Consider the following 27,271-nt stretch of genomic DNA (forward strand, 5'->3'; position numbering starts at 1 on the left):
GCATGTGAATTATTACATGATTAGAATAAGCCCTGCAGGGATGAAATCTCAGGACAGGGTGCCATCACTGTGGAAGGATAGGGCACACAAGAATGAGTGTTTATCCTGCCCACCCTTTTTACCAGATGGTTGGGTGGTTTAGTTATTTATTTTGACTTGTCCAGGTATAGTGCAGGAGCAGACTGTCTGAAATATGGCATTGTTCGCTTGCTCGGGGTGTACTAGCCTTTGGGCACAAGTACAGGTCACCGCCTGGGCCTGGTGCCCCGGTTAAAAGGCAGGTTGAAACATACCTTACCAAAGTTCGACAGCTTTCCAGGCTTCAAAGACAGGATAGACTTTATAGGAATTCCCTATAATGTTAAAACATTACTTAATTTATTTCCCTTTTGATCGGTGATTACTGCACTCCTTTGAATCTTCAGTTTTGAGATCTTTTATTTTGACAGTTTAGTAGTCCAACATTAGTACAATTTTGCAAAGTTGACAATTTACAAACCTTATTTAAAGGAAAAAATATAACGAAACCCACTGGAAAATCATAATAAATAATTTATGATAGCTACCTTTCTCCAAATCTTAAGCTTTACCAATCACCAGCTAAAAATTCACATACGAGATCACCAGCTGGGGCTTCCTTAGGATGTGACGGGACATGAGATTTCTTGTCAAATTTGCACTTTTCCATCTATCTTCTAGCAAGTGCTAGTTATTCCTTTCTCACTTGATTGCTTCCTCCTTCTGCTGCCTTTTCAAGTATTTTTTTTTTTCTATTTCACGAAACACTGCTTCAATCACAAACTGTGTCATTCCCTACAGGCTGTACGAAAGCAAGGGAAAAGGCATGCATGCGAGAACTAGAGGCAGTGGCAGGAAAAGATGAGAGGCTGGAACATGCTGTGAGAAAGAGCTGGCATGTTTAGCTACGAGACAGGAGAAAGAAAATGACGAAATCTCTGGAATCCACAATTCCATGAAATTGGACTTTCCTAGGTTTGAAACTTAAAGTCACAAAGGGAATCCCTATGTACTGGTGAGTAGGACATATCCTCATTTTTTTCATTCAAGTGATGAAGGGGGTGCCTATTGTGAGCATGCTTTATAGAGATGGAGTCTAACTATGAAATGCTTCTAGGTAAAGCAATGCTTTACGGCTATATCCGACTCCTAGAGATGGGGAGTACCTGGTGGTTGTTACTATTAAATCCATTAAAGGGACACATTAAATTGTAGCCCATGAATACAGAAGGTTTCCAGTGAAATGATTTTGAGACACAAAGCTACATAATTAAATACCCCAGCTGCTCTGGGATTCAGCAGTGAAAAAGCTCACACAATGGTTTTTCTTTCAATAATCGTATTTGACTTTAGTATTAAACATGTGTAGAAGGGAACATTCATAAATGGTTGAATTGTTTAGTGTGTACAAGTAGGACCTTAAACTGGCATTGATCTATAGTGAATCAATTCAACTGTATATGCACTGTATTTTGTACAGAAAAGAAAGAATTATAATTATTCCTTTTCCTTATCAGTGCATTTACTTTGTTTTGCATACAGCGTTCATTAAACCGCTTAAAATCTTCATCACGTTTAATACATTGTTTGTGGATTGATAAATCAGAGATAAGGCAGTAAAGCATCAACAACATTAAAAATGGCTTTTGAAAAATAAATTAATAAATTACATCATACGATTGTTCCACCACCTGTGGTCACTTCGCTTGGGCTCTAAAAGCTACTCTCTCCAAAAGAGAGGCGAATACATTGTATTGACGCTAAGAGAGTTTAATTTTAATAAAGTTCACTGATTAAACAGAATAAAAGCAAATTGAATTAGACAAGATGATTTATCTACCATCATGACTCAATGTCGATGCCTGAGGTAATGTTGCTTTATTAGAAGTGCTTATTTATGATAAAAAATAAAATGGTGGCATAAGAGAGTAGTGTCATTTCTGATGTCAGAATCCCCAATATACAGAAGAAAGCATTTTCCACTAGATGAGTGAAAAAATACTGATTCTTTCCTTCTTGCTTCCTTTGCAACTTTAGATTTACAGATCAGATATTTCTCCCATGCTCCTTCCTCTGACTTTGTTTATGCTATGAATGAGCGCTGGAATTCTATGTCAGAATAGATTTGCATGCTTTGTCAGGGCTGTCTATTTCCTTTCCAACCTAGACCTTGCACTGGGCATAATCCCAGCACACAGGACTTGCTATATAAACAGTTACAGCCTATTGTAAAGCTGGGATGTGTTTCTGTTGTACACATAGTAGGTCTGAGAACTTTCTAAAATTGAGTTTTCATAGCAAACAATTGTACATTATTAATGTAGTTGTTGTACTGGATACCCTAATGAAAAATCAATCGCTATTGGTTATCAACGCTGTGAATACTTGCCTGTTAACTTAATAAGAATACGACATATGCTGTGCATTGAATATGAAATATATCCGGGGTCTAGTGGCTGAATTTCAATTCTGACCATTTGTTTTGCTTAGCAAAGTCATATTGAGTCTCTATTCTGACAGAGCTGGGCAGTTTCTCCAAACTTTTAAGTTTACCTAAATGGATCTAAGCATTCCGTATGGAACCAAGGCATGGGTGACATGTTTTTTGAGCTGCTGAGGCTACTATACTACTATAACCTATAGTCTTACCCATTTTTTTTATCATACTGCTAAGCGTGCAGATTGTGCCTAAAATTTCAGTGCCAGGGGCTCCAGATATATTTCCCCCAGACCAGACCAATTTTCCTAGTTCTGCTACGGTTTACGGTACAACCTAATAAAGAGTATATACCTATGGAAACTATATTTTTACCACACATCACATCACATGATATACAACAATCTAAATTGTATTTATCCAAATATTATCATATACTAAACCAATATCAAAATAATAAAATTGTCTAAAACTATTTATCCAGAAACTTCTTATATATTTATTACATTCATCATATGTACATACATGCAGATCACAGTGCAAACACATGTATATGGCTGGTTTAGGGTATGAAGTTGTAGCCCACAAAAGTTGATCTATCCTTCTTTGTTTCCAAAATATATTTAAAATACATGTTTTGTGTGAGGACATCCTGCATACTGTCAGATTTATCTTACATGTCTCACATATATACGTAAGAAAGTTTAGATTGGCAGCTCTACGGCACTAAAGAAAGCTGATCACTTGGAAATGGCATAGAGTGCCCCCACATATGGGATACATGATTGGCATCTGAGGTCCGACCTTGTATCCATACATGGGGACACTGAAAGAATTAATATATGTTACAGGAATATAGTGTCACATTTAAGTTATCACACATTTTATGGGTATTTTAAATACGTGGTAAAACCCGGAGACCCTGGGCCATGGTCCGAAATCTCCAGGTTGCGAGAACACCATTTAGACATGCTCATAATCAGTCCCCCCCAACTCCATTCAAATATAAAACAGTTGGGGCTACAGACCTTGCTCTCCTACCGCAAGGATCAAAAAGACAAAGGGGAGGGATAAATGTAGGAGAGGGGGGAAGAGATAATGAGAAATAAAAGAGATAGGGAGATATAGAGAGACTTAAGAGAGATAAGGAGAAAGAAGAAAAGAGGAAGAGAGTGTGTGTGTTTTAAAAATGTTTGATTGTTAGGGCAAATGTGCCTAAGAGCAAGTAAGCATGTGGCAGCAAGTGTAAGCCATGATGTTTGTGTGTAAGGACAAGCGTGAATGTGAGCACTTAAAAGGGCAGTGTATATGTATATGAATGTATTGACACTCTCCATTACTACTGCTATTTTCTGCCTAAAAGGGTATGATTTACTCTAACATACTGGAGTGCCACTTGGTCTAGGACTGGCCCTACGGAGCCCGCTAGGTTCTTATTGCAGGGGAAATTTGCAAGGGCTGGTCCTTCATAACACATAATAAAGTTAGTGAGTTGAAACATCGACTCGTCTGTTTAAGTGAATGAACCACATGGGCTCAGCTTGGTAATTCCAGAATTTCTGTACCCATGTACCAAGTTGTAGGTTTTCTTATATCGGTAGTAAATTGACTCCAAATGTTATGACTTCCTGCTGGTGGAAAGAGAATTAAAAATATGATCCTCCCAAATAAGTATAGTTTTGGTGAAAACAAATAACCTTTGGTACTAATGTTTATACATTCCTTTTATTAGGTTGTATTGATTATGGGACTTGAATCTTGGTACCGAAATCCATATGGATCGACCAGACTAGATCAATCATCACTAAAGGAAAGCATGTAACCCTCACATCATGATTCCCCAGGGTTTGATGCACAAACAAGTGACCTGGATTTCTCTACTTTACTGCACATCCATCCCCCACAAACCCTTTCAGTTCCACAAACACTAAAGTTAGGCTGCATTGCATACAATCTTACAAAGTCACACAAAATAAAAAGTCTAACATATCTGGTTAGCAAATTACAACTACATATAACTGCACGTTTGATATTCTTGATGTCTTTTTTACAAGTCCTTGTTCGTTAACTCTGGCCTTGTTGTGCCGCATGGTGAGTTCATGTGGGTGGTGGTTGCTAAGTAACCAGAACTCATCAAGCTGAGCGCGAACGGCTGGGTAGAGAGGTGCAATTCACATGCTGCTTTGATTAACCCCCCCACTTCCATTTTACCTCCTTGAATGCAAATTTTCTTAGAGACTGACTAATGCTTGCCCAAGAACAAGTCATGGCGAATGTATGTACACAGTGCTGTATAAACAGAGGATTAGCAAGGTTCTTATGCCAGGCATAAGACCCTGCTATCACCTCAAAATAACAGACATACCCTTTAGGGGAATTTTAATAGTAGCAAAATAAATAAGGCAGAAGCCCCCCAAAAATAAAGAAGCTGAAGAAAGGACAGTAGACTTGTTGATTACTAAACCAGAAAAAGAAGAATGTTGCTTAGGGTGACCAGATGTCCCTGTGACATCTGTGACACATAAACTGAAAAACAGTAGATTTAGAGTGATGTTCACAAATGGACGTTGTTTAGAGAACAAGATCCCCAAGCATTCTGCATTGGAGCCTAGTGACAATTTAGTGACAAGTTACTAAGACCTGGTACAATGAACCAAATCAATGGGATGTTCGTCATACAAGCATAACTGTAATAAAGAAAGGATGCAGAAAAAAGAGCTGCCCTTGTATAAGAAATAGTTTAAAGGTTAATCCAACAAAAGGTAAAGAGGAGAGTCTAGAGATGATTTTGGGTAATTTAAGAGATTTACGGGGGACATTAATCTCTCTGATGTAGACTGGAAAAACCAAACAGCTGGTTCAGTCAGGAGTACAGACATCTTGAAGTGTTTACAGCAAGTGTGTTGTGGGCAATTGGTAAAGACATCATGAACTGTTTACAGCGAGTGTGTCTTGGGCAATTGGTAGAACAGCCAATAAGGAAAGATTGCTAGATTTAATATTTAGAATTTGAGACTTGATTTCAGATGTCACTGTAGGAGAGTGTTTGGAATCCAGTGATCACCAATCAGTATGGTTCAATATTAGTGACTAGCTTAGCGCACCGACATTTTTTCTTTTCCCTGTTTGCACATATTTGAGGTTGTTGGCTCCTCATCAGTCTGGTTGCAGCTTGCTGTCCAGGGGTTAATGGGGAGGAGGTTTAATTGCACCTCCCCCAACACATTAATAAGGTTTTGGTAGCAGTATAAACTGCTTTGTGTGCCCACTATGTAGGAGGTGAGAGTAGGTTCTCACCCTATTGAGAGTGTGCCTTGACGTGGCGGGTGAGCTTAATTATGCTTTGGCCAATTCATATAACCAAAACCTCTCATTTATATTATGTTTATATATTTGTTGCCAACTTTATTAGGGTAAGAAGCGCAGACAGTTTTTGTTTCTTGTATACATTGTACAGCCAATACACTGTTTCTTGCAGCATGCTTACACCTGTTTGGTAGGCCTCGTATTACACATTTGTATTATTTGAGCCTGTGACTAGCTTAGCGCACCGACATTTTTTCTTTTCCCTGGTTAAATATTAGGACAGATTGCATTGCACCACATTAACAGTAAGGCTGTAGGTGAGTCTTTGATGGTCTCGACATCTTTAGATGAAGTCCAGGAGAAATTGAATTATTTAAGGGATATTCTGCCAAAGGCATTAAACTTGTTACTAAAATTAAGAGAAAAGGGAAACAACTGTGGTACTCCGCAGATGTGGCACAAATATCGAAGGAGAAAAAAGTTAGTTTTGGAACTATAAGCAGATTTACAATGAAAAAGATTTCGATGTCTCAAAACACACTCAAAGCAGCAAATTCTGAGGTTAACAAAACAGAGTGTTAAAAACATTTTTTAAACACAAATTTGCCTCACAATTAGTGCTACAGGTCATGGAACTGGATAATCGTGTCCGCCGAATTAATTTGCGTACATGAAGAATACCGGAAACTGAGGCACGAAGACAACATACAAGCTCCCTTACCTGGGAGATACAGAGCTTGACCAAGCTCATTGAGCCCTGAGGCCTAAAGGCTAACCAGACGTAGCTCCACGTGACATCATATGCTGCGTTCGTCAATATAGACAGAAAGCACAGATATTAGCAGTGGCAAGGAAGCAAAATATAATGGATCACCTTCTCTTATCATATAGGATGTCTCCTGGTTAACTTTACAGGCGAGAAACACGTTACGGCCGGTAACAGAGGCACTTGGCAAGGCGGGGATACAATTTAGCTGAAGATACCCCTAAGCATCAATGTTCGTAGAGGCACCTCAAAATATTTGGTGCAATCCCCAGAGGATGTACTACTTTTCTGTGAGCAGCTGCAAATACCACCGGTGTAGTTGCCAGATTGGACAACAAAATGAAGCCCGGAGCTATAGCGGTCACTGCTGTGGAAACATTGAATGGCCAAGAGGAACATCACCACTACTAGACAATGGAGCCCCAATCAACAACACAGAAACCACACGAGACACAAATGATGACCACACACTTCCAATGCAATTATTGAAAGTCACTGTCTCACCTGGTTGTTCGCCTTGTGGGGAACCTTTGGACACCCTGCAAAACATCTCTGTGTGGTAATCCTTGTTCCAGCCGAACCTAGTAACTGCATATGGATGGGAATTTATGCAGGAGCGTAACCCACTCTAAAAGTCATAATAAAGGATGTGTAGTCCCACATCATGTCTGAAACCTTCCTTCAGGATGGAGGACGAAGGTATCCCTGCCTGAGGCCCTGGGCTGCTTAGCAGACCGCTGGAAACAACTGGCTCAAGCTAAGTGACTTTAGCTGCGAGCCAGAGCCTTTTTCCCGAACTTTGGACATGGTTTCTATCTCTTATTTTTAGTATGCTTTTGATGGGTGTCCAAGGTCTCCAACACCAAAAGGGAATGACCACCTTATTCTTATTATCACACATAGCAGCATCATTCATCCCTGTACAGAAAAATCACGCTGCTCTATTACAAGGCACTTGGATACTGTGAAAAACAGTACCCTCTTGCTTTACCACAGTATGGATTCTAAATAGGGAGTTTACCTGATGCAAGCTGTACGTATGGCCAAGTTGGAGGCATTGCTGTTTTGTATGCCCTTTCTTATTCTGACATCAGTGGTCACAAAGTAGAATGGCTCCATTGGCTTAAATAGTTTAAATTGTTTTTATGGTTTGATCTGTTTTTCTGTTACAACAAAGGCGACTATATACACATAGATCTGGCTGCCGCAGAAGTCCCCTTTAGCATTAAATCCCGGTCTTCAGTGGCCAGTGCCATCAAAAGTGGTCCAAGGAAGGAAAAGCCGTGAACTGCCGACATTGTCATGGCCGGCCAAGGCTCACTGATGCACGTGAAGGGCATAGGCTGGCTTGTGTGGTCAAATCCAACAGAAGAACTACTGTAGCTCAAATTGCTAAAAAAAGTTAATGCTGGTTCTGACAGAAAGATGTCAGATACACATTGCATCGCAGTTTGTTGTATATGAGGCAGACCAGTCAGAGTGCCCATGCTGACCCCTGTCCAGTGTAAAAGCGCCTACAACAGGCATGTGAGCAGAAGAACTTGACCACAGAGCAATGGAAGAAGGTGGCCTGGTCTGATTAATCACATTTTCTTTTACATCACGTGGCTGGCCTAGTTCGTGTGGTTCGCTTACCTGGAGATCACATGGCACCAGGATGCATCCATGGAGGCCCCACCTTGCAACTTACAGGACTTTAAGGATCTGCTGCTAAGGCCAGATAATACAGCACACCTTCAAAGGTCTAGTGGAGTCCATGCCTTGAATGGTCAGGGCTGTTCTGGTGGTAAAAGGGGACCTACACAATATAAGGCAGGCAGTCATAATGTTATGGTAATGTCGGGGTATACGTCTTAGTTTAAAATGTTGCAACATCTCCACAATTGTGGTGAACGTTGGGGCACTGCTGCTGCTGATCCAGGCAGACCAGCAATAGCAAGAAAGACCCCTCCCACCCAAGCCCCAAAAGCTCACTGAGGCTTAACTCCATTAGGCAGCTTCAAGGATAGACTCCTTTTTCAGTCCTGCTGCCCTATCCCTCCATGAGAGCGATCAGCATGTGTCTTTAGTACCCACAAGCTTGTGGCGTATCACCATTAAAAGGGTTGCTTCCAGGTCAATGGCTGCTACAGAGCCAACCAGGAGTGGGCTAATGATGATTAGATCAGTCCTGACCAATATGAGTGATCTGATCATGACAGCCACTGGATGACCCCTGCGCTAAAACCATCCAAAATGCCCCCAACCCCGGGGAAGAAAAGACATTTAAAAAAATTTAAAAAAATTGCCCTAGGGAAGGAGCTTCAGGAAAAAAAAATGCCATGTGTATAAGAAAAATACAGTAAAGCATTTACTGTCCCAGGTAACCCCAGTGTGCTTGACACGTGAAAAGGTAGAGAATAAAAACACATCTGAAAAAAGTCTTTGAATTTTTCAGACGATGTGCTTTGAAGGGAATATACAGTTTGCAAAGTAATTTTGGTGCTTAGGGTAGTTTTACTCCCAAAACCATGAGGTGCACCTTCCTTAGTCATCTGAAAAAAAAACAAAAGTGAAACCTCTTTGCACTTTGATTTGGGGGTTTTGTATGACACATATATGGTGTCTATGTGATCAGAAGTGTAAAATGTTTTGTATTTCTTTCTTGTTCTAGGTAGCCCCATGTGCAGCACTCATCCCAAACATGACTGAAAGGTGAAAAGGTAGAACAAAAATATCAAAACTCCGTGTTCCTGTTAGATTTGTGGATATAGAGGGCCACCTAGAAAGGTGAGTGTCTTTGAGATAACTAAGGGATGCACTTTTATTGAATATATAGTTTATCGGGTTAAATTGAAATATTGGACCTCTACTGTTTCTCAAATTAGGCATGTTCCAATTTTGACACCAACAACATCTGAGAAACATAGCTTACCCATGCATGTGGGTTATTGCTGTACTCGGGGGTGTTCTTTCACATATCCATTTTAGGGGAAAAAACATGGTGAAACTGCAAAGTGGATGTGAAAAAATGCTTTATTTTTTTGTCACCAACTTTGGAAGGTGCTGGCTAGGAATCAGCATTCCAATATGCCCCTCATGAGATTCCCTGTGTTGTCTGTTTTTTTTTTTTAAACAATACATTGGACCAAGTGAGACATAGACATGGCAATTTGATCTGTCAAAGAGTTTAAAAATGAAAAACTACAGTTTTGACCCCATTACTAGTGATGGGAAGTTCGGATCATTAAAGTGAATCGAATCATTTCGACTTGTTCATTGAAATGATCTGATTCATGATCTGAATCTTCGGATCATTCAGTGTAACTCACAGGAGTTACTGTTTCCCAGTCCCTCCCTGCAGTCGCACTAATGATTGGCCCCACCCCTTTCATTACAATCAATGAACCCTCCTGCCTGCCTACTCTAGCGATGTCACTGAAGGCCATAACTGCCCCTAAAATTAGGTGTTTAGGGTTAATTTAGGGCCAGAATGGAGGTCTGTGATGTTGTAGCACAGACCTCCTTTGCAGCTCCCACATCCCCTCTCGGACACTATGCATTATGAAACCTCAGTCTCATGGAGCTTCTACATACAAGAACGGATCTGTCCCTATATAATACATGTTGATGGGGTCTTTAGGGTTAATTTAGGGGCAGTTATGGTTGATGGGGTGTTAAGGGTTAATTTAGGGGCATATATGGTTGATGGGGTGTTTAGGGTTAAGTTTAGGGGCAGGTATGGTTGATGGGGTGTTTAGGGTTAATTTAGGGACAGTTATGGTTAATGGAGTCTTTAGGGTTAATTTCAGGGGCCGTTATGGTTAATGGGGTGTTTAGGGTTAATTTAGGGGCAGTTATGGTTGATGGGGTCTTTAGGGTTAATTTAGGGGCAGTTATGGTTGATGGGGTCTTTAGGGTTAATTTAGGGGCAGTTATGGTTGATGGGGTCTTTAGGGTTAATTTAGGGGCAGTTATGGTTGATGGGGTGTTAAGGGTTAATTTAGGGGCAGGTATGGTTGATGGGGTGTTTAGGGTTAATTTAGGGACAGTTATGGTTAATGGAGTCTTTAGGGTTAATTTCAGGGGCCGTTATGGTGAAAGGGGTGTTTAGGGTTAATATAGGGGCAGTTATGGTTGATGGGGTCTTTAGGGTTAATTTAGGGGCAGTTATGGTTGATGGGATCTTTAGGGTTAATTTAATGCTGATGACTGAGGGTTAATTAAATTAATTTATTAAAGTTAACTTAAGGTGCAGTTAGAGGTAAAGGGGGGGACTAAGGGGAATCTAAATCCTGGGGGCAGTGAAGATTATTAATTAATTTATTTATAAAAGTATGGTGTCGGTGATATTCTCTGTAAGATTCGAATCTTTGAATCATTCGAATCTTTGAACGACTCTTTGACTCTATGAGTCGTCGTTCCTCTGTGAATTAATGAGCTGTAACCTGATCCCAGAGTCTGTGTCTGAGTGCTCTGCAGATGACTCACTCTAGGATCAGGTTACAACTGCATGATTCACAGACTGAACTGCTACAAATGAATCGTTCAGTCTACTGAACCGATTCATCCGGATCACAAATGAACGATTCGTTCATGATCCGGACATCACTACCCATGACATCTGAGAAACATGCCATAACCATGCATGTGTGGGGTGTTGCTATACTTGGTGAAGTTGTCTTCAGTAATTGCATGTACCCTGGGAAAGAAATTTACTGAAATACTATGTTTGTTTATAATGTCGATTGACCCCCTATTTGCCACTCTGCCCCGAAGATATGCCTTATACCCCCTATATGCCAATCTGCCTCCCAGCTATGCCTTTTAACCTCCTATATGCCACTCTGCCTCCCTGATATTCCTTTTAACCCCCTTTATGCCACTCTTCCTCCAGAAAGCCATTATACCCTCCATATGCCACTCTAACCCTCCCCCGACTTACCAGTGCTTCCCTAGACTTGTCCCCCGTGCTTCCCACCGGGAAATTTCTGCCCACTGGCATGTCTGATCCCACTCTTTAAAAGTTTTTTTTTTTTTTCACTTTTCATGGTAAGGTAGCAGGCAACCACAGTGTAAATGTGATGCTTTCCTTTTTATAAAGAAAGTCTTGTGCAATCATGTGATTACGCAACAGTTATAACGTGGGCGGGTGAGTGAGGTCGCCCTCTGCCCTGGGAACCCGTCATGAATTCTGGCACATGTTTTCATGCCGGCATGGAACGCCATAAAGGTTTTGAGAAGTTAAAGGGACAGTATAATGTCTCTGACACCTCCAATGTAGAACAATGGTTTATAGTTTTGAAAGCTCATCCTTAAAATAGAATGTTAGTCTAATAAGCCCGGATAGTCTCTGTAGTGACCCATAGACCCGGAGAAACTGCACTTAAAGTGAATGTGGTACAACTAAAATACCAGCTGGATCTTACTTTTAGTATAAGAACATTTTAGAAGCAGTGTTTGCCTATTTAAAACAATATGGTATTCTGTTTCTGCCTGCTCGTTAGTTAATGTGACATGTGTGTCAGGAACAATAAATCAAGGTCACTGTTATAACTTCCTTATTGCTTTTATATTGAGGTCATCCTGTCTGGTGAAATTTGACATACACAATATATCTTTATAATGGTGTTTATGTGCAAGAAGAATATTCCTAAACCAGGACTATTACATTAATATAGTATTATATGTATTTTACCTACAGGTTTCTCCTTCATGAAATTCTGGATAATGCATAGTTGATGTGGTGATAGTTCTTCAAATCACCTCACAGATTTGAAAATGCATTAATGTATTATATAGGGACAGATCCGTTCTTGTATGTAGAAGCTCCATGAGACTGAGGTTTCATAATGCATAGTGTCCGAGAGGGGATGTGGGAGCTGCAAAGGACGTCTGTGCTACAACATCACAGACCTCCATTGCTTTTTCATTTCCCCAGGCCGGTCAACCAGCCTACACTCCCCACAACCACCAAGGACAGAACTGTCCTAAGGAAACCAGGACCTTTGGGAGGTATGAAAATAGACCACAGTACACATAAAAAATACATTGAGTGTCCCTTTTAATGGTTAACTGTTAAGATTTCTTTTTCCACATGACCTACATTTCTCATTCTGTAATGTTTAGGTTTCACAGACTGTGATACTAGTGTTTCAGGCTCCACATCATTAGATCTTTCCATGGATTTGCTTCTTAATCCAATCTAATCCAAATCTAGGGATTTTAAACAAACCTCAGAAAATATGATTGAAAATGAACCTAAATGCAACTAAGATATGGCCTGAGCAGCACTATTCTTTTTTTGTGTCCATGCTCCAGATAACTATTAGGATCTTTCCATCTAAATCTAAGATCCAGTAAAAAAAACAGGTAAGCGAACGCCTTTAGCACATTTCCTCATCCAATATATTTTACTATTGAAGTTGAGGTTGATTGCTTTCATTGGGCCAACATAGAAAAAGATGTAACGTAACACAAGCTTTCAGGAAACTTTCTAAAAACATACAAATAAAACTACATGACAGTATTCACATCTTTAGTTTATTGCCCACTAATTTAAATCACCTCATAAAATCATTTGTTTTTAAAAAGTAGTCTACCCAAGATATATTTATATATTTCTATTTCATTTCTTTTAAACTGTGTTTATTTAGATAGTAGGGATTGTTGTATGAGGGGCTTTCTCTTAATGATGGACAAGACAATAGGGATTTTTTTATAAAAAGTACAAACAATAAACAACTTTTTATTTATTTTTTTAAATTTTTTGTTCTTGTGCAATCAGTTAGCGGTGTATTATGGCAGGAGACCCGCACAAGGTGTCCACATACCCTGCGGGTCAGTGATGATGTCACCAGCAGAAAACATCTGTAACGGCAATATATCAGAGTGCTGTCACATTCAAAAATGTCGTCCCCAGCTGTCAGAGGGGAGACCAAGCTTGCCTCATGTTTCTATTGCATCCCCCCCTCTTTTTTCTTTCCCTCAAGCTGTACATATTAAGATCCTTTAACCTCCTCTGATCATTTCTGTCCTGCAAACCACTTACCATTTTTTGTAGCTCTCCTCTGAACTCTCTTCAATGTGTCATTGTTTTTTTAGATGCTTTATTGCATTGTCGTTCCCAAGACAGATCCCTGAGGTACCCCACTAACCACAAGTTCTTCTTCTGCATATAAACCATTAACTACAACCTTATGCTTCCTATCACTCTTGTCATCAGTGACTGGTTAAATAGATCTGCTAGCACTTTTGCACGTCGAAGCTCTTTTATTAAACTTGGGTGTATCCCATTAAGTCCCTTTGATATGTCTGCTTTTACTTTGCAAAGTGCAAGTAGACCTTCTTTCTCTGTAAACACAGCTATGTTACATGTCACCATATTTTTCTTGGCTTACAAGGATTCCTAGATCTTGGCTAGATCTTTATCCTCATTTATATAATTCCCTTATTTCATCTTTAGTTTAACTATTTATGGTTTGTTTTCTTCTCTCTCTTATATATATATATATATATATATATATATATATATATATATATATATAAGGTTTTATCACCCTTTTTGTTAATAATCCCTCCCTAAGCTTAGCTTTATTTTTGCTCCAAACTTCTTAATGTTGAGTCTGTTTATATTTCTTAAAAGGAATTTAACCCCTTCAATCCCCTATAGACGTATCTGGACATCCAAAAAATGCCCACTAAGAAACCCCTATGGAAGTCCCGGTAAGTCCAGCCCTTCGTGCAGCGTCAGGGACACATCCCTGCCACAGCACGGGAGACCAGGCTGGACTCCCCCCTGGCAGCAGAAGCCAGCATCGCCGGCTTTCTGCTGCCCGATCTCCTGTAACAGCTTCCGGCATGAAAGCCGGTAAGCTGTTACAGTTGAAAGTGCCCGATCGTGCAGTTGCAAACGCGCGATCGGGCATTCCCTTCCGGGTTGTCACTGCTGACATAACCCGGAAGGTCATCGGAGGGGTTATCCTGCCCTCCAATGAGGCACAGAGACGCTGCGATCTCTATGCAGGTCTGTGAGGACCTGCATAGAGATCACAGTGTGATCGGTGCAGGGGGATCGCGGGGAGGGGAGTGAGAAACCATGTCTCTCACTCCCCCTCCCGTCCTGAAAGAGAAAAGCAGAAAAAAGTTAGTCCATTTAAAAAATAATATTAAATAAATCATTAAAATCATAATATAAATAATAAAAAAATATATATATAATGTGAGCTGTGATGTCATTGTGACATCACTGGCATGTTCAGGAGGTCCATAGGAGGACCTCTAACGATTTCTGTGTAAAAATAATTTATAAAAAATAAAAAAATCTAAAAAAATGAAAATAAAATAAAAATATATAAAAAAAGATAATAAAAAAATTATTAAAAAACCTTACTTCCCATTGCCCTAGCATAACATCTAGCCAGTATAACCCTCCTGCCCCCGTTCACAACCCCCAAACCCGTTAAGCCATAGGCATAAAAATTATACAAAATTGTACACCTAATAGTATGCTCCCTGGTGCTGGGAAAGTCTGAAAAATCTATATAAATTAGGTATTTCTGAAATCAGGACACCTGAATTAATAAACTTGGAGGGGATTTTCCATCACTTTACCTAATTTTGTGAGGATTCAGAGGGAAAATGTAAAAAAAAATAGTTTATTTTTCTAATCTTCGCTAGTTTTTACTAAATTTCTCATTCTAAAGTTTCAGCTAATCATCCAACTATGGTATCAAAAGAAAGCTCTATCTCTCCTTGAAAAAACAATATATAGTTTACATGGGTACACTATTCACAGGAAAAGAGAATCATCGCTAAACATACCCCAAAAATGGCAAAATTGCTCTGGGCTTTGAGGTACCAAAAACCCCTGGGATTGAAGGGGTTAAAGAATTTAAGATGTTTCTACTCCTGGCTGAACAAGTTATTTGGTTTTTCCAGTATACATCAGCGAGATAAAAGTCTCCCATAATAATAACCTCACCTTTCATTGACATATTAGTCATTTCTTCATGTAGTAGATTGTGAAGCTCCCAATGTGAACAACCGCTTTGTTACAAAGTTTCCCTTTATAAGAGTTACCTTTTAAACTTTTTTACATAAAGGGCCAACCCCCTCTCTTTCTGCCATCTCTATCTATATAACATTTAGATAAGTCTGTAAATTAATTCCGAGAAAAAGAGTAACACCACAGGCTACTAGCAGCAAAAGAACAAAAATGACTCTGAATCACATAGTACATCACATATTTTGCATTGATTGTAGGCCTTCTTCCAAATAGTCTTCTCCCTGCCAGCAAAAAAAAAAGTGTATGATTTAAGAACAATCAAACTCAATCAAAACAGGACCACCATACCCAGAAGTCATTTGGCCACAAAAATCAGGACTGTCCAAAACAGTATGTAAATGACACCACAGGAACTAATACTTTTCGATACCCTCATTTTTTCCCAGTTCCGGTAATGTTTTATACAATAATTGTGTATTTATGCAGTTGCTTTGACTTGCTATTAGGGGTGTAGAACACTGTGAAACACTCGGCAAGCATTCTGACCTCTTAGAAAGGTGGATCAATAGGCCGATCTGCCCCTCTTAGAAAGGTGGATCATCAATAGGCCGATCTGAATGTTGCAATAGGCCGATCTGCCCCTAGTAAAGTGGCCCAGGAGCTGCTGCCACTTTATACCGGTCTCCCTACGAAGAATAGGTCATTACAATAATCCCAGGGAGATGCCAGGTATGCCTGTGGTTAGATCAGCCCTGGGAACAGGCATAACACCTACAAGCTATAGATAATTAAAGTGTTCAAGATCTCCACATGCTTGAAGGTGGATAGATCTGTGTCCATCATTCTGTTAGATCTACCTGTGTTACTGAATCATGGGTATCCTTCAACATGGGTATCCTTCAACAAGACACTTTCAGAGGAAATCGTAACCACAAGAGGGCAGTGTTGTTGCACACAGAAATAAAAACTCAATATTTTGTTATACTTTAGGAATATCGTATTTGCTCGATTATAAGACGACCCCCCAAAATCTGAATATTAATTTAGGAAAAAAAGAAAAAGCCTGAATATAAGACGACCCCAAAGGAAAAAAGTTTTACCAGTAAATGTTAATTCATGTAAACTATTTTTTTTAATAAAAGCTATGATTGAGAAAAATATTTTTTTTGTTTTTATTTCTTGTATTTTCCAACCTGTCCCCCAGTTACCCACATCTGCACCCAGGCTTGCCACTCCAATATGGCACTGTGGCCCATGATATGCCTTTTAACCCTCTAAATGCCACTGTGCCCCATGGTATGCCTTTTGACCCCCTATGTGCCACTCTGCCTCCAGAAATGCCTTATACCCCTTTATCCCATTCTGGCATTTAGGGGGTTAAAATGCATATTATGGGGCAGAGTGGCATATAGGGAGGCATAAGGCATTTCAGGAGGCAGAGTGGCATTAAGGGAGTTAAAAGGCATTGTATAGAGCACTCTGCCTCCAGAAATGCCTTATACCCCTATATGCCACTCTGGCATTTAGGGGGTTAAAAGGCATATTATGGGGCAGAGTGGCATATAGGGAGGTATAAGGCATTTCAGGAGGCAGAGTGCTCTATTAAATGCCCCCTTAACGCCACTCCAGAAATGCCCTATTCCCACATTTAACACACACACACACCCTATACCCCCATTTAACTAACACACACACACACACTCTCTCTCTCCCTCTCTCACCCCCCTCCCCCCTCTCTCACCCCTCTCTCCCCTCTCTCTCCCCTCTCAGCCCTCTCTTACCGGTGCTTCCAGCCGGGGCAGCGGGTTGACGTCGCCTTCCGCCGCAGCCGGAAGGAGGTGGAGTTGGCAGCGGGGGTTTGTATGCGTCCGTCGCGTATACTTTCCCCGGCTGTCAGAGATCAGAGTGCGGCACCGGTGCGGGGAATCATACGGTGTGTGTATGATGGAGGGGGGGGGTGAGACAGGAGGATCCAGGTCCCCTGCAGCGGTGCGGGGGATCTGGATCTTAGTCTCCTAATCAGACCTCTATTTGAGGTCTGATTAGAAGACGACCCCGATTAGAAGACGAGGGGTATTTTTCAGAGCATTTGCTCTGAAAAAAACCTTGTCTTAAAATCGAGCAAATACGGTAGTAATCTACAGATTCCAATGGGTAGGAAGCAATATTGACAAGTGCCTCACATTACATTATGTAACAGCATATGGGGTGGAAATTAGGGGCCCTTTTCAATGACCCATCTTAAGTGTAGACTTTTGCAGAGAATTAAGATACTATATTAAAATCATACCCATAGGAAAGCAATTTAAAGCCCAGGGCACAAACCAAAAAATACAACACACCCTAATGAACACATGCGTTTGACGTGCAAATCACAGATGCACGGTTCACATCCTAACCACTAGACATCTAACAGGGTCATTGGAAAGCTTATTAAGCCGGTACAGCAACCAGTGTAAGCACATCTTACTTATGTATTAAAATTTTAAGAAATGTGTCAGACATTGGGATAAAAGTGAAAACATAGGACTGGATAAGAAGCACAGAAGTAGCAAGTAAGTAAGCCTGCACCACTATTTTAAACAAAATCTGCAGTTCAAGTTTTATTTATTTTGTAATTTTCTCATGTAAAATGTAAGCTTTTGTTCATGATAGATTGGAAATATGTGATTAGGCTCCTGCATTTCTTTGGATACATGTTTAACTATATCTATTTTGGTGTTCAAGATGCAGGCTTTCCAGCACCCAGATGCCAAAGACTTCCGCTGGCAGACGCTGGCTCCTTTATCCAGTCCTCGTGTGTATTGCTCTTTGGCTGAAGCCAGTGGGCAGATCTTTGCCATAGGAGGATGCGATGACGCAGGAAACCCTATGAACACATTTGAGGTGTTTTCTCCTGAAGCAAACCAATGGAGTAGCTTGGAGCCCATGCCATCAGCCAGGGCTGGGGTATCTGTGGTGGCACTGGGCAAAAGGATCATGGTTGTTGGAGGAGTGGGAGAAAATCAAACACCCCTAAAAGTGGTGGAGGTCTATAACATTGACGAGGGAAGATGGAAGAAGAAGAGCTCTCTTCGAGAGCCAGCCATGGGAATATCAATCACTGCGAGAGGTAACTGTCCAGAAGAATGATAGTTATCATTGGCTCTAACACTAGAGGGTCAGTGGCTTAGATGTAAAGAAGTTTTACTTTACTGAGGGGGTGGTATATAAGTGGAACCTCCTCCCAGCAGATGTGAGTGGTAACACAGTAAGGGAATTTAACCATGCATGGGATAGCCTTGTGGCTATACTTAATCTAAGACAAGACCAAGGACTCATTGAGGTTTGAGTCCTTACAGAAGGAAAAGCGTGAGGACTAGATCGGCTGAATGGTTCTTATCTGCTGTGAAATTGTATGTTTCTAATTTCTATGCTGTAGAATGAATTTCACACATTTACTGACTGACTGACTGAGGGTGAAATTCTTCATTTCATTTAAAATAAAAGCAGATTGTGTGTTAGAATAGCCCAAACATTTTAGCAGACAATGATAGACAATGCGTCTTTTAATGTATGCCTTTCCTAAAAAGTATTTTCTGTTCCTTTCACATTGGTTATTGTTTTTCTAGTTCCGCACAGAGATATATATAGTCATTGCAAATGTTTGGATGGGTAAATCATTACTGCTATGCCATTTAGTGCTCTGATTATCTCACAGTAACACTTATTATTCCTACTTCAGACTGCAGGGTCTACGCTGCCGGTGGGATGGGTGCAGATCTGCGACCACAATGTTTCCTGCAGCAGTTTGATATGCTGAAAGATATCTGGGTCTACTTTGCGCCAATGCCAACACCTAGATATGGTGCCACTTCCTTCTTGCGTGGAACAAAGATCTATGTACTGGGTAACCACAATAAATTTCCCATCGCCAGGACACATGAACCAATAACCCGGCCAAGTTGCGGCACCAGGATTTTAAAAGTCTGTACGAGCGACTCTATAGGTCGCCAGCAGAGGGCTCGTCTGCCATCAACCAATGAAGTACAGGTGCACTTCATTGGTTGATGGCAGAGGAGGCCCCTGCCGACGACCAATAGAGTTGCTTGTACGGACATTTAAAATCATGGAGCCAAAGCTGCTGCGTAGTGCGTACCTCGTTAACCCCATATTAACCCCTTCTAGAAAAAACTAAGAAAAAAAAACAACACGAAGAACGTACACAAATATTCGCCGAACTGAACACAGGAATGAAGATTTTTTCCCCCACGAAGACGAAGACGAACACAAAGAGTTGGCTGGCGCCCAAGTATAATAGTCACCATATATCTGATACACTGTGCAAGAACCGGTCACTGTGTCACTAGTTTAATCTATTGCAGCTGTCTCTGTGTCACCACAATTCTGACTAGCTCTCACAGAACCACTAACGAATGGTGATTATTACAGCTTCATAAATCCATACAATTTAATCAAAAAGTGCTTGTGACTTATCAACAGACCTAGAAATTCATGCTCAGGTATTTCTCATGTCTCTAGAAGTAAACAAACTGCTAACTAATGACCCTTTCCTTTCAGGAGGAAGGCAGTCTAAGTATGCTGTTAATGCCTTTGAAGTGTTTGATATCGAGACACGTTCATGGACTAAATTTCCAAGTATCCCTAACAAGAGAGCATACTCTCGATATGTCCTGACAGAGGGGTCTATCTACAGTTTGGGGGGGCTGCGACAGGGAGGCACTTATCGTAGGCCTAAGTTTACAAAGACGGTGGACATATTCGACATGGAACAAGGTGAGCATTGGCATTAAAATAGAATTAAAAATACACATACCTAGTATTCAGTATTATGGCACTTTAATGCTATGTAGACTAGTGATAAATCTATTAACAAATGTCCACCAATGGGGTGCTGGTTTTCATTTGAGAAAAAAGTTACTTGTATTGTAGGGTATACTATGAGCACAGATACACGGAGTGGGTGTCAGTACATGGGTTGCAAAGAGGCTGGAGTCGAATATGTGGGTTTATAAAGTAGTGTTTACAAATAGACTGGGTGTAATAATCAAAACCTATTCACAAAAAGACAGAGTTGGCATATACACTAAAAATGAACATATAAATGAACATATAAGTTCGACATGATGTAGAGAGAAGTTAAAGAAACTCATCTGTCATTTTGTTTCTCTCCTTAATGCTCCCTGTCTCTTAAAACTTGTATTTAAAATGTTATTGAAATACTACAATTACCTAGAAACAGAATCCTTTCATTCCTTCAAAGCCCTCACCTATGTATTACATTACAGCAGTCTGACGGCTTACAGCCACTTCCACGTGCCAGCATTTCATGCTCCTGCATATGAAACAGTAAAGCTTTACAGATCTACATTTACACAGTGATGGCCAGTGAGTGTGATTGAATGGGGTGTTCTGCGTGATAGGTGATATGAGAGTTATGAGTGCTTAAAGGTAATTTCACCTTCTGCCATGTCAGAGATGGCCAGGCTGAGCAGTGATGACAGGCAGGATTCAGAGGCCCTGCATGAAACATGAAAATACAGAAAAATGGTATGTTATTTTAAGAAAAGGAATAAGCATATTTAAGATGTATTCCAAATTAGTACATAATAATAATATAAATGTCTAGGAATATTGAGAAAAGTGTGTGAGCATAGATGTGTAAGTGGTATGAGATGGAGTGTGCGTTAGCATTAGTGGTGTGTCAGAGAGTGTGTGTGTTAGAATGCCTGTGTACATGTGTGTTAGTAAGTATGGGAAAGTGTGTGTTAGCATGTGTAAATTTGTGTTTGTTTACATATGTATGCCAGTGTGCAGGTTGGAGGGGGAGGAGCAAAGATGGCACAGGCAGGTTGTTTGGGGTTAGGATGACACCGATAGTCTGCTTGGGGACAAAGGTGGCACTCAGAAGCTGTGTGGGGGCAAAGGAGGTACTCACAAGCTGTTTGGGGCAAAGTGGAACCGCTGTGGTTTCTAGTTATACCCCTGCTTCCCATTAACATATTGGCACTGTCCTGCAAAAACTGAGACTGTTGGGAGGTGTGAGTAAACATTCACAAGCACAAGCTATGGGCAATTTTGATAAATGTATGCTGAAATCTGTGAAGGTGACAGTTCTACTTTTTACATATATTGTGTCAGTGCTGCACAAGAGGATTGAATTATGCTTTAAAACAGTCGTTGACATATACTTATGTATATTGAATCGCATGGCTTATTGTGTACAAATATCTACATATCTCTTACAGGAGGCTGGATGAAGACTGAACGCTCCTGCTTTTTAAAGAAAAGGAGGGCTGACTTTGTTGCAGGATCAATACATGAACGAGTTGTGGTAGCAGGCGGCCTAGGTAAGAACAGAAATGCCATTCTCCCAGGAAAGTAGACCTTAGGCAAACATGTCTATGAGCTGACTTATTGCTTCACTAAGCTTCAAGTAAACAATGACAAACATGAGAATTTTTTCATGGGAGGTGCCATTAGTTTCATATTTATTCTGCTAGTGCACCCTAAGGGTATCTGTATAAATAATATTAAAATGTCCATGACGATATACTAAATGCTAACCAGTCCTAAAACAGCCACTTAGGGGTTTACTGTAGTTCTCTGCAGAAAGAAGAAAATACCATACAATTATTTTTTAAATGCACACCAAGAACAGAACAGCCACTTTATATTCTGTCCTACGGTGCATCTGTGCTTGGGAGCATCTCAAGTTTTATCTCTCTTGTGGCATTATAGAGGAAACATTTGGATCAACAAGGTCAGTCCAGTACCAAAATGTGAAGCAAATTTTCCCTGCACAAGGTAACCAACAACCCCAGATGTAAGTGTCTGGCTTCATGGCCTTGTCAGTGGGGGTCACGTTGGTATCCCTCTATGCTAAAGAGAGCAAGAAGGCCCACTTCTGGACTCAGCTTTATGCTTGGGGTGGGCCGAAGGGTGAAATAGTATAAAACCTTGAGATGCTCAAAGAAGAAAATACCTTTTCAAGTTTGCCCTTCAAGATACATAATGCAATTTACAGAATTTTTATTTTCTCTACGTTCGGTTGAGCAGGGTCCTGCTCAACGTTTGTTTCTGTAAATCCAAATTATTATGTGATTCAATACTTGCTATGCAATATGCAAAATCAATAGCTCCTTACAATAATTTAGAATATCATCAATACAAACCTATGCAGTCAATTGTTGCAAGTTATTGTTATTGTGTTCTCTCCCATTTTTCTATCATTATTTTCTTTCTGCTCCTATAATTCTCATCCCTCAGGTAACCAGCCATCAGTACTGGAAACTGCAGAGATCTTCCATCCTGAGAAGAACCGATGGGAGAATATTAGTCCAATGCCCACTCCGCGTTGTGCATGTGCTAGCATTGTTTTGAAGAACAGACTTTATGCTATTGGTGGTGTGAACCAAGGGCCAAGTTCTGCTGTGGAGATGCTGAGTGTGGTAGAGAGCTGATTAAGGTTTATGTATCTGCAGAGGACAATGAATGCATCACGATACGGGTGTGTTTGATGCAGTGTATCTACAAGCCATCAGAGCACTAAGAGTGTGTGTGAAACACATTGCTCCGTAGAGAGTAGGTTAGTGCAGAGAGTGCCAAGAAGTTTGGGAAGTGCGCAGAAAATTCTACATAAACACAAGCAATACCTTATTTTCTAAGACCAATCCATCCCCAGCGGGCTTTGGGGGCTATTACATAATCAATATAATGCACTCATGTGTCTGTGATACAACAAATAGAACATGTAACATCGAACACAGATAAGTACAGACGCTATATATAAAATCACTGGCTGCGGCATACCTTCTGTTTCTCATATGTCTCTCGCTAGAATCCTTCAAGTCTAGTTTTCTATGGCCTATGTAGATCTATGTATTTCTTAGGAACCAGCTCATAGGAAATATAAAAGAACTAGAGAACAGAAAATACATTATTCTGCAGCAGTAGAGTTTAGGCATCTATGGATCCTGTGATTTGTCTAGCCCTTATACAATATATGACAGTAACATGGGTTTTGTGTCTGTTTTATTAGTGCCCCTGTACCTGACAATAAAGTCATTTCACATCCCAGAAAAACATAATGTGTCTTCCATTTCCTCACACGTGGAACAATGGGCAAGAATGTTAATTAAACAAATTACCATGTTGCTCCTTCCTGGGGTGAAATGTACACACTGAGAAACAGAGAAAGGATATGGATTTCCAGTGTTAAATGGAGCAATTACCTGTCGCTATGCACAGGTGTTAATATTTGACTTTGAAATGTAACATGCCATCTAGCAGTTCTGCCAACAATCACAGCCATAAGTTGTGTTATTCAAACGAGCGATCTTGTTTTTTTATATAACATTCCACAAATAACCAGCTTCTTTCACCAGGTGAGAAAAATACACACTACATTGGTATAAAAAAGAGATCTGCACGCAAGGTAACAAACCATGTGAAGGACGGTGTGAAGAAAATGAGTCTACCCCACTCAAAGAGAAACTTCCACTCGCATCTCTGTCAGCCACAATTATTTGAAACCAGAGTAGTACTAACGTTTAGGGGTCTTTTAGCCCTCTGTCAACTTGTCGTCTCCCTTTTTTTTTGACTCTCCTTGGATATACTGTACATGGGCTGACGAACGGCAGGTCACTTACAGAACACTGCTCCCTACAGACACCCTAATGCTTTGTGGATGATTTTCCATTATCAATAATTTAAGTTTCTAAATATGATTTTGACATACCAATGAACCAAACAGATAAAATCTAAAAAAATAAAAAAAAATATTCTGTTAAATTGAACAGTTTTGTAACTAAATGCAGCATTAGGAACATCATTTCTAGTCCTCCCCAAAAACAATTCTTTACTCATGTAAAATTTTGCCTTATTCATAGTTTTTATAGTTAGATCAGTGAGGTTTTATTGAGTCTATTGTTTAGTGTTTAATCTGCAGATGGGGGGCACCATTTAATAAAGCAGCCCAGGAGCAGGAGACCAAGCATTCTAGTGGGGTGCAGCCCATTTAGCTAGATTGCGCAAATATTAAACATGAAGATTTAGTAGTCTACCATGCCACTGGCATAGATAGGTGCTGGTAGGGTTAAATCCTGAGCCCTACAAGTAGATCTGGTGGCGTGACGTGCTAGAGGTGGGCACTAAAACATTAAAGATGGTGTTGAAACTGAAACACTTATCATTTGCTTTACTATATCCTGCAAAGAAAAAAGGACATGCATGTCCCTTTAAAGTATAATCATTTGAAGTCAAACTCTACCACAGGTTCCTAAGTTGTCATACACGATCATTTAAATTTCTACCTGCAGTTTTCTGTTAAAGAAATAATTATTATTCCAGTTTATTCAGTTTAAAGATGGTTGCTGCCTCCTCTCTCTCTATGTATCGGTTGCTCTCTCGATGCTAATTCTTTTTATGACATTCTCAGGAAATTAGATGGACAGTCAGCATGTGTCAGTGTGATGAGAATGCCTTTGTTACCCAGAAAGGAAAGCACTGTGTGTGAAGGGGCATTCTGCATGCTATTAATTGTTAATAATGAATTCAATTGTCTGAATCAAAGTAAATAAGGTAATTGTGCATCTTACCTGAGAACCTTCTGAGATCTACCTGTTGAAGTAAGGCTTTAACCATCATAAAATCTTTACATTATTAGGTTACTTAAGACATTAACAGAGAGTAATAATATCTATTGATTGCATAAATCTTTTTTTTGCCAATAACCCACAGCTTCCAAGTAACAGGCCTAGTGATGGACTTTTCTCCCTCTCCTCCTACATGACTATAAATGAAGCAGCCACATACCTGTGTTGCCTCTATTGATTTATTCTGAACACAGTTAGATAGATACCAACAAAAATATCAAGTAAACACATAATACGTATTATGTGTAGCCTCAACACCATCTCATTTCGCACCAGGTTAAATGCATGCATAGTTTTCTCAGAGCACAGGATGGAACAGTTCATTGGAATTTATTAATCTTAATCTCTTTTGCCCTGTTTTTATCTCGTATTATATGCCAGAAAATAATCAAGTGAAGCTCGCCTTACTGTATGATTAAAGATCTTTTTATATAGTTAATATATAGGTAAATAATGCAGACTTGATCTGTAACACAGTAATTCCCTAGTGCCTCTGCAATCTCCCCATCTACCCTTCCCCATTTACCTTTCCCTAACATGTTGACAGGGCCTTATCTATCCACTATCTGCCCTCATCCCAAAAGTACTAGTAAATAAGTAGAGCTTTCTTTTCTACAGAGAGGAAGAGAGAACTGATGAGTTTGGCCTCCTTTCAGTTAACAGAAGTTGATGCTTGTTTTCCAGCACCCACAAAGGCAATCATGTCATGAGTTTTTCATCCATGGTACTCTTATCTTATGTTTCACACTAGACATGGTCCGATCACAAGAAAATCTCTACATTTAATTGTATATATTTTATTTTTAAATGGTTTTTTTTCTGTAAATATCCATTTACTGTGCAGCAAAGCAACAGAAGCTCTGGAACCTAAAAGCTATCCAAGACCTTCACCAAGCTGGAAGCCTCCAGGAGCTCAGTAGGTTCTGGGATCTCAAACAGGCTTTCCTGATCTCCCTGAATAAACACAGGTGGCTCAGACAGTAACTTTATGCTTAACATATTTGGAGAGAGGGGGGGTAAGGTGGTCCAACAAGAAGATTTTAAAAACCATCAGATATGCCAGTGTAGCAAGTTGAAAAAACAGACTTTGGGGTTAAGACATTGCTCAGTGACACATAATCATAATAGGTTATTTATGTACTTAAAAATCCTGGTGAGATTATCCCTGATGTAATAAATCCTGTTTGGGCACTAAAGAAATTAGCCTAATTCAACCTAAAAATCCTGATTGAGGGACATCCTGTTTCAGATATATCGGATTACAGAATGACCCTTGTATTGTCAGTACAGCTTCCAGATTTATTACAACCAATGTTTTAGTATCTAAGGGAACAAAGAAGAATCTTGTCCTCGACTCACTCCCTGTGTGGTGCAATCGGGCATCTCAAAAAACACATTGCTATTAGACTTACATACATTTTTGAAAACTACTTTATTCAATCATAAATGTTTATTCTTTAAACTGTAAGCTCTATGCACCCTTCCCACTGTAATGAATAGCAGGATCTTTTGTCGTTATTAAAGAGATAATATTTTTTGTTATAGAAGCTGGATTTAGCTTCTTCATGTGCTATATAAACTGATGCATTGATGGATTATAGATAGTGGAGACTAGGGACTGGTCCGTTCCAAATATTCACCATTAGAGGGCACTATAAATACATTGAATAAAAAAGGTTGTTCTTACTATATTTTATTTATATGGTGCCAGCAATTAGCTCTACCTACAGTACATACATTCAAAGGATATGATGTGTCACATTGCTGTTCTAGGACCTTAGCCTTTAGCCCCTTTGCTTCATGCTAGGCAACAGTTTGTCAACACATATATTACACCACTTACATAGTGACGTGGCAGGTAAAAGTGTGAAAGCTAAAATGGATTAGTATTACCTTTAACAGAAAAACAAGTGAATAAATGGCCTATGTCTCTTTCTCAGAGTTACTACACTGCATGATATGTTGTATGTTTGTGAATGGATAATGAGCATTTAATATGCCATGATGAAGATTATATGTAGTGACTACGTTACCCAAATGACTCTAATATTGGTCCCCATGGAAACCTTGACTTGTTATTATTAAAAGATACACTTAATTAA

The 27,271-nt window shown here is 39.9% G+C and overlaps 3 protein-coding genes across 3 annotated transcripts in view; 2 read left to right on the forward strand and 1 right to left on the reverse strand.

Annotated features, from left to right (window-relative positions):
• The window catches only part of LOC128472508 (acidic mammalian chitinase-like), a 323,300-nt gene extending 299,648 nt beyond the window's left edge, over nt 1–23,652 (forward strand). The window contains exon 12 of the mRNA XM_053454392.1: nt 23,643–23,652. The gene's annotated coding sequence lies outside the window, so the exon portion shown is untranslated. The remainder of the gene's footprint in view (nt 1–23,642) is intronic.
• KLHDC8A (kelch domain containing 8A) lies at nt 795–23,373 on the forward strand. Its single transcript, XM_053454403.1, has 7 exons — nt 795–1,033; nt 9,181–9,296; nt 18,241–18,625; nt 19,238–19,402; nt 20,074–20,289; nt 21,762–21,863; nt 22,783–23,373. Exons 3-7 carry the CDS (start codon nt 18,241–18,243, stop codon nt 22,974–22,976), a joined length of 1,062 nt encoding a protein of 353 aa, XP_053310378.1. The 5' UTR covers nt 795–1,033; nt 9,181–9,296; the 3' UTR covers nt 22,977–23,373.
• The window catches only part of LOC128472511 (complement receptor type 1-like), a 198,225-nt gene continuing 179,198 nt past the window's right edge, over nt 8,245–27,271 (reverse strand). Inside the window, exon 9 of the transcript XR_008346177.1 lies at nt 8,245–8,261. The gene's annotated coding sequence lies outside the window, so the exon portion shown is untranslated. The remainder of the gene's footprint in view (nt 8,262–27,271) is intronic.

Source organism: Spea bombifrons, chromosome 2 (assembly GCF_027358695.1).
Source record: "Spea bombifrons isolate aSpeBom1 chromosome 2, aSpeBom1.2.pri, whole genome shotgun sequence".
Classification (NCBI taxonomy): domain Eukaryota; kingdom Metazoa; phylum Chordata; class Amphibia; order Anura; family Pelobatidae; genus Spea; species Spea bombifrons.